This window comes from Melanostigma gelatinosum (genome assembly GCF_949748355.1).
Source record: "Melanostigma gelatinosum genome assembly, chromosome: 11".
In the NCBI taxonomy this organism is placed as follows: Eukaryota; Metazoa; Chordata; class Actinopteri; order Perciformes; family Zoarcidae; genus Melanostigma; species Melanostigma gelatinosum.
In genome coordinates this window covers 3,802,804-3,817,400 of record NC_136644.1, presented here as the reverse complement: position 1 = coordinate 3,817,400, position 14,597 = coordinate 3,802,804, and the positions used below count along the sequence as shown (strand labels likewise).

Below are 14,597 nucleotides of genomic sequence, written 5' to 3'. Positions count from 1 at the left end.
CCCAAAAGCTGCAATTTTGCGGTCGTTGCTCTCGTACAGACAACCACAGGAAAGATGGATGTGATCCAGACGCACTCAGAATAAGATGTTGGCTTCGAGCCTACATCTTCCCCTGCTGTCGTCTGAGAGTTATACCAGAAGTAGCTGCTGGCAGAAAGTGCCAATACGAGCTGTTTAACTACAGGTTATTTTTTACTTTTCCAAGTGGAACAAAGTGAGTCACTCTTTCAGTCACCAAGACACCTCAAGGATTCCACAGAGTACAGTGCCTTTTAGAGCATTGGTAGAGTTACAATGAGTCTTTGTAGGAAAACAAAGCAACACCAACGAAACACGGCTTCCTGTGCTTCTTACCAGATTCGATGCAGACGCCTCAGCGAATGACAGTCCTCTGGGGATGATGAGGATGTGGTCTTGCTCCTTGCTGACTCGACCCTAAGACAAGAAAGAATCAAATGGATCTAAACGTGACAACAGCTGACTTTAACTTTTCTTATTCTGAAATTGAACAGGGAAACTATTCCAGTCAAAATTCAAGCCAGTGATGAGTCAAAAGGAAATCAATTCTTTATCTTTTTTAAGTAACGCTGGAATCCAGACAATTCATTTGACTTCAAATCCAGACACTGAAATACAATGACGGGCAGTAAATGTGGTGCACTGTACGGTAAGCAGGGAGTGCTTTCGGACACAGCACATCACCGTCAACACATTTAAGACCTCGGTTGTGACGTCCGGTCTTGGTGCAGCTCCTTACTGTGATGTAGGAGTTGGAGAGGTGGGCCCAGCTGAACAGGTCCACCAGTCTGTACGTGCTGGCCAGTTTGCAGCGCGTCAGCCTCTCGCCTTTCACCATCGTGGTGGATTCCACTCCGTACAAGTCGTTGATGGGAATCACCATCCCCAGACCTAAACGATGCGAAGGGAAATAATAGAATATGGGTTAAAGAACTTTTATCCCGTCTTCCCAACCACGACAGCAACAAAGGACCACCGTCAACATCTGTCTTTTGATCTAACGATGTACCTCACATCTGGCTCCACCTAACGGTGACTGTTCTATTGATTAATCCAACGATTATTTTCTTTATCAGACGATGACTCTGACGACTATTTGACTTGATTATCTTTTAAATTACACACAAGCATTGTTGGGTCTCTGTCTAAAAATGGGCGAGTTGTTTTTTTAGCTGCAGCTTGTTCCATTCTTGTGACCCTTCAACACAGGTTATGCAAATGAATGTATTTTGTAATCGACGATCGATTCGATGGATGGCCCCAGATCCAGCTCCACATGAATCACACTGAGGCGATGCAAACAGCCCTCCAACCAACACTTTGTTTACTGCCAATGCCTCTCATTAGCGGTATATCTTAAGAAAGCCGAACTGAACTATATTGCATTTGATGTGTAATTAGTCGTGCATTCCAGCGCTGGGATTGGAAGCAGACTTCGCATGTGGACTCCTGGACAGAAACTCTAGATCAAAACCCAGAGAAGTATGCGCAGCTCTTCCGGAGTCTGGGGTTGTGGTGGTCTTGGGGTATTCATGCCCCCAAAGCACGCAGAGCTCATGCTTGGATCTGGATCTCCTGTCTTCAAATACCGATGCTGCGTTTTGCAGGTTTGGCATGTTGTGCTAAATGATAGCGGAACGGTGCCACGGCACCGTGAGCACTTACTGAGGGGGGAGCTGTTGAAGCCGCCCACGGAGGTGGCCATGAAGAAGTCGGCGATCTGCCTGAGGGCCAGCAGGCTGGTGGGGTTGTTCCCGATGCGCTGCTGCTCCTGGATGAGACTCTCCAACTCCTCCTTGAAGGCCTGGAAGACGAGAGAAAAGATGAGAGAGGAAACGACGTTAAACAGGCAGGGGGACGGCACTGAGACGACGCAGTGTGTCGAAAACTAGAACCCGAAACCTCAGATCCCGAAATGCGGACGGGAACAACATTTCTTCCGATAAATATTCATTTTATATGTTTAATATTTATGTGCTATACAATAAAATCAAGCCAAGAACTAAGACCTTTACTTTGTGCTACAAGATCGGACACCTCAATCTGGTATTATGCAGCTTAAACAGCGACCATTTCACATGTTTCATTTTGAAGACAAGTGTAATGGCATCTACAGAGAGATGATGGTGAGGCAGATTAGAGTCAGAGGGAGAAGAGAGAGCGGGGGATTAGTGGTGACAGAGGGATGAAAGAGTAAAAAGATGTTGGAACATTAAGAGAGACAGGAGGAGAGGGACTAAAGAAGAAGACCTGTTAATCACAGATTAGACATTCCCCTTCGGTGTCAATCTGAATTGTCCTCAAAGGGCTCGATGCAGCTGGATCAGGATAGGCTGGCTTCACAACAAGCCGAGTCGGGATTGGCCGTCCGGCCTGCTCACAGCCTGCGTAACGATTGGCTGCTTGACTGGAAGTGTGTGTTTGTGGCTAACTCTCATAGTCTCTCCAGCCTCCAGTTGAATCCACAGACACAATGCGCTACATGCTAACATGCTAACATGCTCTTGCGCTAAGTCCCGCCCTAATGTGCTGTGATTGATCATCATCGCTCGTATCGGTTGTAGAGCTATATTATCCATTGCTGACATCCCCTGGGAATCAAAAATGAACTGAGGTGTTCGGACTAATTCACATTTGCGGTTTGGTCTGGTGATGTCAGGCTACGAACCCATTGGATCAACTTCACCTTATCACAGAGTTAGCTGACAATATCCGACACTCTGAGTCTAACTTCCTGGTGGAAAGCAGCGATGGGAATCTGTGGCAAGATCAGCGTCGCTCGAGAGGGAAAATCGGGCACGACACACCTATTGCAGGGCAACAGCCAATATTAATGCCTTCATTTCATCTCGCCGCTTCACAACACATTTCCAATATAGCTGTGCACAAAAGCATCCCTGACAATTACCTTCCCCTCGAGTCTCCCCATGGGACGGGCCATTAGTCTTATGCGAATGGGAGTTGAGGCCTTTGGTTTTGTTGAAAGTGGAGCAACCCCACCCCCCCCCCCCCCCCCGTGTGAGGACTGTCCCGGACCACCGCAGAGTCTGAACCCAAGCCAGACATTCTTCAGTCCCTAGTGACGCCTGTTGCGGATGTCTGACAGTGGCGGGTGGGTTTTATTTTCAGTTGCTGTTGTTGTTGTTCTGGGCATTTCTGTTTCAAAGACTGTCGTGCCTTCACATTTACATTGGAGCCGCGGCGCTAAAGACACGGTTCATTGCAGTCAGAGACACCTGACCCTGATTGGACTGGAACGTCTGTTTCAGGTCTGCGCTGGAAGATTTCTGCTTTGACGCTAGTCGCTCTAACAAAATGACGAATGAAACACACATCAGTTTGTACAGCGCTATTAAACCTGCATTAAGACAAAACAAGATGTAAACACAACGCTGACTTATTATCATTTTACAAGTTGAAGTTGTTGGCTGACAGATGCTTATTTGCACATCAAGTCGAAGCTTTTCTCTCCTTTTAGCTCCGTTTTGGTCTCCACCAGCTCTCTACCCGGCTCTTTAGCGGCTAAATGCTCCGTTATGTTCACCTGCTAGTCACCGGCTCCGTCTGCTTGCTGTCTGCTGCCGAGCAGGTGGTGTACAGTGGACTTTTAGAGCTTTGTGCTGAAAACAGTCCAATCAATTTTAGAGAAACTTTCAAGACTTGCAATGTTTTGGAACAAAACCTAAAAAAAAAAATCACATGAGCATGAAAACACATTCAGAAAAACACGCACTAACACACCAGCAAGCATCTGGTCTACAATTTGTGTGTGTATTCCCAAGAAGATTATGACAGCAGGGATTTGATTCTCATTATCCAAACAGATTAACTCTGAGGCTTATTGTGGATCCGACAATTATTATTTCGGAACAAAATCCACTCTCCACTTACTGGAGGAGACACCCGTGATCCAATCGGAGAAATGAGGAAGGGTTTCCGGGACTATTCCGAAAATGAATCTCTCAAAATGGATCAGCAGCGGTGTTGGGAGTATTAAGTCGGCGTGCAGATTGGAGCTTGGCCAGCACGTCGGTGTACGAGTCAAAGCCCAAGAGAGAAAGTAGTGAAACACGGCCACTTACGTAACGTGACAAAAGTCAGAGTCGGACATGTAAAATGTTTCAGACGTTCTCAAAGGTGAGAGTTTATTGGTTCCTGCTGAGAAACGGTCTTTAATTAAGAAAGACATTACATCGGGGCAGATGCTTCCTGGAAAGGGAACTTTATCAGACTTCACTATTTGGTGGATGGTAAACAAAAATACATTTTCACATGCGTATTTTAGAGACGACAGAAACTCTTACTGCTACAGGAAGTTTCTAGTCTGCCAAGAGCTTGTGTCACATGATCTACAGAGACGTTTCCTTTTGTCTGAGTCGGCTATTGTTGCATTAACTGTCGTACGTCCTCCTGTGGGAAAGGAAGACGGTTAGAACTTTGTTGGAGCGCTGCCGATCCGGCACGTCTGTGCTTGTGCGCTGAAGAATGATGGTTTCAGCATTACCTCACTCACACACACACACACACACACACACACACACACACAAAATGAAACTATTGCAGTTTGACTGACTCACTTTAATTACTGCCGTTGAAACGATCGGGTTATTGTTGAAGTTTACACAGCGAACTTGAAAAGGCTTGAAAACAACACTCCCGAGTAGCTTGTGTCGGACAGATCCTAAACTAGACTTTATCTGCTTTACTTATACCTGTGAACACAATGTTTTGGGGTCATTCCCTGAAGCAGGTTAGGATTACATTCACACTCCTACAAAACTGCATCTCAGTTCACCTGGAAGAACAGAGTCCTGCCTCTTCTCAGGTCCCTTGGTGATGTCATCCAAGCTCAGATTCCGTTAACTGGCTGAATAAACCGGTAAATGAGTAAAGGAGGCATCGCAACAGATTCTAAATAAATTGACTTGCCGTGAGAACTGACGACACACATGTACAGATAGATGAAAAGGCAAACACACACCCATTATCCTACAGCATTGCAGACACACTTGCTCACCAGGTGAGGCCTGTAATTTCAGCCACAAGCTCCCCAGTTATGTCAGCACAATGCTGTTCTTTCAAGCTGCCAACGTGATGGCGTTACAAAGTGAGTGCCTGCCTGCAAGCTTGCCAAAGCTATTGATTTCCCCCCCATCTAACCTCAGAGTGTGCGTCAGGGAAATTGGTCCCCCACTTTTCGCTGCAACAGCTTCTTTCCTTTTTGACTTAAACATTACTGAATGAACAATGTTGATTTCAGTTGCCAGACGTGGAAAGCTTACACGCCAAGCGCCCAAGAGAGTCTTTTGACTGTTGGCGTATCCCTTTGAGGTTGCACATGAGCCAAAGTGGACTTAATAACATTGTAGTATGTTACCCTCTAATCCTGAGGGCGCTGCTCCACTGCTGGAGGTTTTGCTAAGTTCAGCACCCAAGAGATGTCGCGAAATGCCAAAAACTGAAACACAGTTGCTGAGACATGGCTCTGAGGGGAGCGGAGGAGTGAGTTCAACCACTAATGTTCCACCAAACGAGACCTTCAGGAAGACATAACAGAGCGCAGCCGTGACGTGTGCTTGGCAGAACACGCCAAAGCACCATGAATCATCCACTTGTGTTTTCTGGCAAGTGGGGGGGGGGGGGGGGGGGAGACACACAATGTGCCACATGACTAGTGCACATGAGACTGAGTAAATTGACCCCTGGGCATCAGTAATGATGTCAAATTGTGCCACAAGTCAGGGACAAGAGTGGAGAGGAAAACCTAACAGCAGGGGGAATAAGCAGGATGAGCGGAGATGCAGGAAATAGAAGCAGCATGTGGAAGTAGAACTCAAATTCAATGTCATCAAAACGTCATAAAAGTCTAAATGACCGACTTCCTGTTTGGTTTAATGAAAAACTCCAAGAGGATTTTTTGTGCGTCTCATAATGTTGCACATACCTACCAAATTTCATACAGCTAGGTGAAACCCAATTTTGGGGCTACTCAATAGGGGGCGCTATCGAGCCAATATTTCATACCGCATGAATCAGATTTCAAGCCTCTGAGGGCTTTTGACCTTTTGACTTTTTGGGTCGCAAATAGTGTCACGTCAATAGTTCACAGGGAGAAGAAGAAGAAGAAGAATTTAACACAAACAAATTAATATCATGATTTAACAACCATGACACCATGAGACTTGCATTTGCAGCCAAAATCTGTGTCCAAGCTCTCGAAATGCAACGGAAAAAATCCCCTCAGTGTGCCTCACAAACCACCTCAAGGCACATTGTAATCCTTGGATGTCATACCAAACACTCCAGCAAAAGCCTTCTGAAGAATCTTTCGCTTCCTTTCCTCTCTTCCTTCCTCGTATGGTTTTAAGTAACCGAATAAATGAAGTATTATTAAAACTAAAGCAGATTTTCGTAGAAATGAACCAGAAGTTCACAGAGGGGAAACAATGCTCGGCTGTTTATCTTAAGGAAAATACAAATGTGGAAACTTCTGTCTTTATGTGTTTTAAATGACATTAACTGCATCCAAAATCTTCAGGATTGATTTCCTCTTATATATATATATAGATATATATATATATCTATATATATATATATAGATAGAGGAGATAAAAACACTTTAGCTTTCAGGTTGAAAACGAGATCAATATGTTTGCCCGTGTCACTTCCATAAATGCATCAAGGGACTTTGCAGACTATGTATTTGTTTCATGTGTTCCAATTTACACAAGCATGCATTACCTACCATCCACCCTCGTGCGGTGTCTCACTTTGCCTCCCTATGCACATTGTTGCTGCACACAGGCAATGCACTGGACAGCCCAGTACAACACAACGGGACTGAATGGGTTCAAGGTTCAGCTGTAGCTGCCGGTTTCTAAAGGTAAACACTGATGCATGAATGAGGCGAGTGGATGAAGTCAGCTGAGTTGATTCAGTCCCGCCTGGTCTATATCGGTCCGACTTTAAATACAACCTGCCATCCGAGCGCTACAAACATGTAATCTGGAGCCGCCACTAGTCCCATAAGACCGGAATCAAAACAAACAGAGACAGAGAGAGAGAGAGGAAGAGGGAGAGAGAGAGAGAGAGAGGAAGAGGGAGAGAGACAGACAGACAGACAGACAGACAGAGAGAGAGAGAGAGAGAGAGAGAGAGCATGTGCGGACACCCAGCTGGTGACGTTGTTGTTGTCGCTGAACAGGAGAGAGAGAAACCGAGAAAGAAATTGCGATGAGAGAGGGCACGCGTGTGCATGACCAGCTGGTGACACACACTTGTTGTTGAATATGAGTACTATGAATACTATGAATACTGAGGCCAACTGTCCTGATGTAAGGCCAGAAAAAACCCTCTGCAGCCAACAGGGAGCCACCTGTTACTGCTGACCAAGCAGGTTCAACAGAGCCGGGCGTCTCTTTGCCTAAGCTGCCTCGATAAAGCCTCGAGTTCCGTTGAACTGGTGCCACAAATCAACTTGCTTTGTGCCGTGAACTCAGGCTTTCTTCCTCAGCACCTGCGAGCATTCCCATAAAAGTAGGATGCACTCACTTCATTTTGCTCACCCCCAACTGCACGTGTGGTACTCAATCACGTACACAGACGTACACCAAGTATCAAGTGGAAACCTGCATCAGCAGCACTATGCCGGTGCCCTTCCAGACATCTGGCACCAAACACAGCGTGCCAAGAAAACCACACTGGGCATGTGCAGAATGCGGATCACATTTAAAGCTTAAAAAACGAGACGGGCCAAACCACGGCGGCCACTACCCAATATCAAATCACTCACTCACACACTCTCTCTCTCTCACACACACACACACACACACACACACACACACACACACACACACACACACACACACACACACACACACACACACACACACACACACACACACACACACACACACACACACACACACACACACACACCTCTGCTTGGGAGGAACATTCATTCATGACATTCATTGCCTGTGCAACCTTATCCTTCATCAAACTTTAACATCACCATCCGTCCCCGCCGACTCCTTCAAAGTGCATTTGTCATCGCAGAGTACAAATGCATACAGACCCACACACACACACACACACACACACACACACACACACACACACACACACACACACACACACCGTGTCTTTGCAAATGTAAGGTTCCATTGTCAACAGTGAGGAGCACCTCAGTCACAGACCAGCCTTGAGTCAATGGTGCAGAGTAAATATTCCAACACTGTGTGGGCTGAACTGAAGCAGAGGGCTTGTTGTAAAATCTTCACTCGCGGTGAAGCAACTGTTCAAAGGGCAGAAAGCAGACAGGAAGATAGGACAACATTGAGCTTGACTTGGGATTAAATAGGGTTAATAGGCAGAGAGTGTTGGGCTATTGGTACCAGAGGTGTTCCTCAGGGATGCAAATGCAGAAGGAAACAAGTTGATCTACATAGCACGGCAAATAATGAATTATTTTAAGTGTGTTCAAGTGCTGCTGTGGCTTGTGTTCATGAAGCCTCTTATAATCACAATATTTGCGCTGGATTCTGATCTTTGCAGGTTATAGTCATCTGCAAACCTCCAGCAAAGATACAGCCCAGTACTTTGCCTCTACAGTGCCCAACAAAATGAGCATGTGTGGTCCCAAAAAGGCCTCAGACCCCCAACTGTACCTCCAGCACTTCAGTTTGGCTCCTAGAGCAACAGTAATTCTCAAGAATCCAGACCTCCAGGGAAAGAAAAATCAAAAGCACAACATGATGCGTGCTGGCTGAAATATGCTCACAGATTTGTTTACCTCAGCAAAACCTGACCCAACGTGAGAGCCGCTGGATTGGGACTGCGCCGGCAGTAAGCCCGAGCGAGGGCGCGGCAGCTGGCGGTTATAATCGGGTTATAACAGGCCGCTGACCGCTTCGATTCTGCGGTCGGTGTCGCAACATCAACACAAGCACGTGTGATGCTGTAACGTCTTTAGAAATCACTTGATTGGGGAATAATAACTGACAGAAGAGAAAATGGGAACTGATTACCCACAGTGGGAGTTAGTGAGGAGACAAACTCTGTGCTGGCAGCAAGTTGTCCATTTGGAAACTACCACCCTGTTCTGTCTATTCGTCCTTCCACTACATTTCAGGACTTCATACGCTCTATGCAATGTATTGGTTTCATCTACCCCACACGGGTCTGTATGTGCATTGTGTAACTTCAAGGGTCATCAGCTGCCATTTTAGCAGCTTCCCATCCCTCCAATGTCCTCTCAACGATGTCCCTCCAGTGAGAGATTTCATGCATTTCCCGAATTTCGAAATGGACTTACGGGGCTCTTCAAGATCTGCGTGACACGTTTCTTCTGCTCCAGGACATTGAAGTCCTGCCGGAGGTCAGGCGACATGTTCCTGGCCCTGATGTACGCCGGATCGTTGACGTCGACGCGGTCGAAGTAGCTCTCCTTGGTCCCTCCGCTCGGCGGGGGCGGGGTGGTCACCACCTCCTGATGGCTGTCCGCGCTCATGCCTGCTTCACCGCTCTCTCGCTCGCTCTACGGCCGCCGCTCTGACTCCCGCCTGAGAAGAAGACAACACAACGCAAATCATGTCGTTTGAAAAGGCAAAGTGGGTTTTGATTGCATTTATAGGTATTCAATTGCTTTTCATTCAACAGCTCTGTGATTAGCGCACGAGGAGGACACGAGCTGATGGGAAACACGGGGCTTGTTGAGGTGATTTGGTCGGCACATGGCGCTACGCTACTCGCTCAGGTCCAATGCCACTTCAAAAGATGGTTGAGATTAGTGCAGCGACACACTGCTCGGTGTATGGAGGAGGCACAGCATCATGGCCTGTTGCCTTCTCTTGTTGGATGAAACCCACCGTGTTGCCTTAACATTCACAGTATTCCCACTGTACCAATTCAAATATGCAGGAAAGCTAACAACAACATTCAACATATCCTTTCCAAAGGATTGCCAATGGCCTAAAGCGCTCGTTATTCTCACTCCGATATAACTAGCGCTGCTTCCTCTACTATCGGACACCGAGCTGCCAAGTGTTCAGTGCTTTGCTCAAGGACACTTCAGTGGTCGCTCAACGTGTTTGTCAATTGGTTTTCCCACCTCAATGCTTTCCCCATTGGAACTATAGTTTCCCTGCCACATCCCCTCTATTCAGATGATCTCCGTGTTTCGGAGATGACATACAGTTACGAGTTCCAGTAAATCGCTGGATAAAGAAAGAAGCCGACGCCTCAAGTAGGACAATAATGTGCAGATATATCTACGTTATCTGCAACACAGAGAATCCCCGAGCACAGGAAGCCTCTCGCTCACCACCTGATCCCACAACAAAGCTCTGATTTATACGATGGAAGCGAATAAAAGCCGCCCCCAAAAGTCCTCTTTAATTGAAGGCAGCTATGCGCGGAAGAGTTATGTAACCCGATGTTGAATTCATCCTTCCGCTTGCTGGCCTGCACTGTTCTGCTTCCTGAGTGCACAAGACAGGCTTCGGACGAAACCGCAAAACGATGGGTTGGTGATGGGAGTGAAAGACATGTTTGCACTCCGCTATCAACACATCCCCTCTGCCGTTTTTACAGTCTCTGTCTCAGCTTTTGAATTCCTTTACCTCTACATTTATTTTTCTTTTGCACTCTTTCAAAGTGTCCAATCGCTCCGAAAGTAAATGAACCGCGATGAGCCGAAATGCTCAGAAACACATCTGAGAAGTAGTGATTGACAGGAGACGCTCACGCCTGAAATATGTTGAGTGAGTGGAATTCTGCCACTGCCGAATGCAACAGCTGTAGCCTCACCAAAATAAAGTTACACCCCCCCCCCCCCCCCAAGCTCCAAACCCTGCCTCCCCCTCCTTTTACACAAACACCAGTACACTCTGTCACAAGACGCACTACAGCAGTCCTCAGCATGAGCTTCCTCCCTCCCTCCCTACGCCTCTCTCAATAGATCATTGTCCACATCCCCAATCCTCTCCGTCTGGTCACATCCAGAGAGATCGATGGTTGGGGGGTTTGGGAGGGTGAGCGGGGGGTTAATGTCATGCTTCACGGCAGATGTTCTCTTGCGATTCGTCCTCCGAACGCTTATCCGATGAGACACATTGAAGCGTTCACAACAACGCCAGAAGTTTAGATCGAGTTCAGTGACCGACTGGAAATTCGAGACACGATTGCCCTTTAAAGATACGACCTCAAAAAGGACAGCGCTGTGTTGATTTACGCTCCATTAATATGTGGCAGATATAGACGAGGCCGGCTGAGTCTGATGGGCGCTAGACTGCGACCGCAACCTCTCACCCTGTGACCTTTAGTGCCCCCCCCTCTGCAGACATAACCCGTCTCCAACAGTGGGCGAGTTGTCCATGAAAACTTTCTCATCTATAAACAATTACTTTAAGAGTTCTGCAAAACCAAAGACTGCAATTAACCTAACCATGCTCAACAGGTCTTTGGTTAGAAGGAGCTACATGATGTGCAGCCTCAGCCCTCACAATACGTCACTTCCATCTCAACAGGAATGTCCCGTTGAGATTCAAGACCTCTTCTTCTGGGAGCTCTGGTCATGAGAGAAGCACTCCTCGAGGTTTTCAACAGAACTGGACTGTGTCGATTAAATTATATTCTACTCGGGTTTATGGTTATTTTCATGATCCAATTTTCTGGCAATCATTTCCTTGATTTAATTGATTGATTATTTGGGACAGAAAAAAAAGCCAAAAAGGCAGATCGCAATTTGTAAAGCCCAAGCTGATATCTTCAGATTACTTGTTTTGTCTGATTTACTGTCCAAGAGTTGAAGATATTTAATCTACCTTCACAAAACATAAAGAAAAACAGCAAATCCCTTCAATCCAGAAGCAATCACTAAGTAAGGTGACAGATTTAAATGTCTTGTTATGTCTCAGCAACAGTCCAAAACCCAAATACATTCAGTTTACTACCAGGTGTGACAAAGAAAAACCAAATCCTCACATCCTCGCTGAAAACTATTTAATAATCAAAACAGTTGCCAATTAACTTTCGATCATACGACTAACCAATTAATCAACTACTTAAGAGAAGTCGTATTAATGCATGACTGCATTCAAATCCAATAAAAAAAAAAAACCCGTATTTTGATTTGATAAAAAGTTCCTTTCTTAATCTCTATCACGGGAGCTAACTGTATGACAGAGCTCACCCATAATGCCTCAGGAGTCCTCTGACATTTGGAGCCGGAGCAGAGCCAGCAGGCTCAGACAACACACAACTTTCCATCTTCATCTGATGACAGCCAGCCAATCTGGAAACCTGCGTCTAACCCGCGTATCTGCTGCTGCATCTCTCCGTCTGCTTTCCTTTAAAATTCATTTTCTGTCCATAAAGACTGTGAACAACCCGCCTGGCGCATGCAAAATTAGTAGAAAGGTTACTGAAAACAAACAATACAGGCAGTCGACACAACACCAACCAGCTCACTCTCACGCACAAACACACACACACACACACACACACACACACACACCTTATCTTTATCTTCTTTATCTTGCCCGGGGGGAAGCTTCATAGCCTGGCTGCTTGAGTCTCCACCACTTAAAATAGACAAACAGCCCTTTGGGTTGTGTTACGACCCCCTGACGGCAACAATACCAGGAAAGAATCTGTACGTTGGCTAATTATATCCACACACACACTGGAAATAAGCACACGCAGGCATGAACAAATCTGCACACAAGTCACCTGCAGTGTGAAACCTGTAGAGGCACACACACACACACGCACACACACTCACACACACAGAGTGTGTTTAAACACGCCTGCATGACAGATCCAGCAGTGCAACTGGAGGACGGTGTGTGTGTGTGTGTGTGTGTTTCTCCTAGACGCTTTATGAGGAAGAGAAAACTCTTCTTCTGAGCCCACTGAGGTGCCAGCCGTCACTGTAACCCACGGCAGCGGCTGGTGGTAGTTTGGGCTGTTGGCTTCTTGTGCAACCTTATTGTGCAGATTGCAACACAAACACACACGAAAACAGACTTATTTTGGTTCGTTTCACGGGCATTCCCTCAAACTATTAAGAAAAGTATCTGCTGAAGGCTGATTCTTGTTAAAAAGTGTGTCTTCCTTCACATGCAGCCTCTGCGAGTCTACACATTAGAGATAACAGCTAATCTTCTCTGGCGCTCACACTCACTGCACTGTTACAGTTTATAGGGCAGGAGTGTGTGTGTGTGTGTGTGCTCGAGCAGCCACACCAACATGGAATTCCCCAAAAACTACAAATCAGTTTGAGGGTTGAGAGTTGGAGTCATGCTTTGGCAGCTTGTGGGAACACAAAGAGGGATTCTGGGTCTTTAACAGAAATGTGAATATCAAAAACAACAATCGAGGTGTAATGACACAAGAAACCCGTCCATAAACAAATGAGCCCAACCAACCTTGCGTTTCCTGCTCGATCAGTGAACGGGAGAGACCAGGCAGCAGTAGTAAGCAGCTGGGGCAAAACACATGTCTCTGTTTTTCTCTGCTGCGCTCAAATTACAACACTGAGTCCCAGAGAGAAGCCGGGGAAAGACGAGAGAGAGAGAGCGAGAGAGAGAGAGAGAGAGAGAGAGAGAGAGAGAGAGAGAGAGAGAGAGAGAGCGGGATGTGAACGACAGAAAGTGAGAGCAGGCTGCGTTCAGAAAACCAGTCGGTCCACTTTTCCGACCAGATCGTCCATATAGATGCTCTTTGGTCCGAGCTGCCGGCAGATTCTCCTCGATTCCTGCGGGCTCTGCTCCTCGGCCGCCCCGGCGTTTATCACAGAGAGAAGCCTCAACAGCTGTGAGTGTGTACGTGAGAAGATGTGTGTGTGTGTGTGTGTGTGCCCTCTGCAAATGAGGGTGTGTGTTTGTGAGGAAAAGAAGCTAAAGGGACCACGTGACGCAGGCTTAATCCCCCGCCCACTGGCTAGAAACACACACACACACACACACACACACACACACACACACACACATACAGGCTGCTCGACCAATCAGAGCTCAGGCTCACACACACACTAATCACACCACCACCTCCTCCCTCGCCTTCTCTCTCTCTCTCTCTTCGTCTGTCTCATCATCTTTTTTTCTTTGATCCATTCACTTTCTGGTCTCCCTGCCCACATTCCAGTCTTCGCTCTCCGACTCTTCCTCTCTCTCTTCACATCCTTCATTCACACTCGCTGCTGCCTCGTCACCCCTCAGCCGACCGTACTAAAGGTCAGTGTTCATGAGTCCGGCTGCACTGCCTTTATAGCCGCTTCTCCTCAGAACCAGCGGCACCTGGGTCTGTGGTGGACTCAAACAGTCATAACTACACTGCTCAACAAAGTCACAGTTACCTGATCCGAGGTCAGAGCTGTGATTCAGTGTCTTGCCTGAAGCAAAACTCCATTATAATCCTGGCTTCCATTGTGCGGTTGATTTTTTATTTATTTTTTTTACTGCCGATTGATTCTCACCAAAGCTGCGACTACACTGACCCACTTACATGTTGCTTTTCTACCGTACATTCCTATGATACTTTAAAAACCAGTTGCATGCTCAGTACTTTCTAGACAC

At 46.6% G+C, this 14,597-nt stretch overlaps 1 protein-coding gene across 5 annotated transcripts in view; it reads right to left on the bottom strand.

Annotated features, from left to right (window-relative positions):
- Positions 1 to 14,597, bottom strand: part of add3a (adducin 3 (gamma) a) — a 46,766-nt gene that overhangs the window by 13,257 nt on the left and 18,912 nt on the right. For 2 of the 5 annotated variants that reach the window (XM_079278431.1, XM_079278434.1), the window contains exons 2-5: positions 9,335 to 9,581; positions 1,684 to 1,822; positions 758 to 909; positions 355 to 435 (exon numbers count right to left, since the gene is read on the bottom strand). In XM_079278431.1, the coding sequence (XP_079134557.1) occupies positions 355 to 435; positions 758 to 909; positions 1,684 to 1,822; positions 9,335 to 9,529 (567 nt within the window). In that variant the 5' untranslated portion in view covers positions 9,530 to 9,581. Of the gene's footprint in view, positions 1 to 354; positions 436 to 757; positions 910 to 1,683; positions 1,823 to 9,334; positions 9,582 to 12,535; positions 12,645 to 13,448; positions 13,866 to 14,597 lie in introns of those variants that run through there. The other 3 variants (XM_079278433.1, XM_079278432.1, XM_079278435.1) reach the window with 3 other exon arrangements.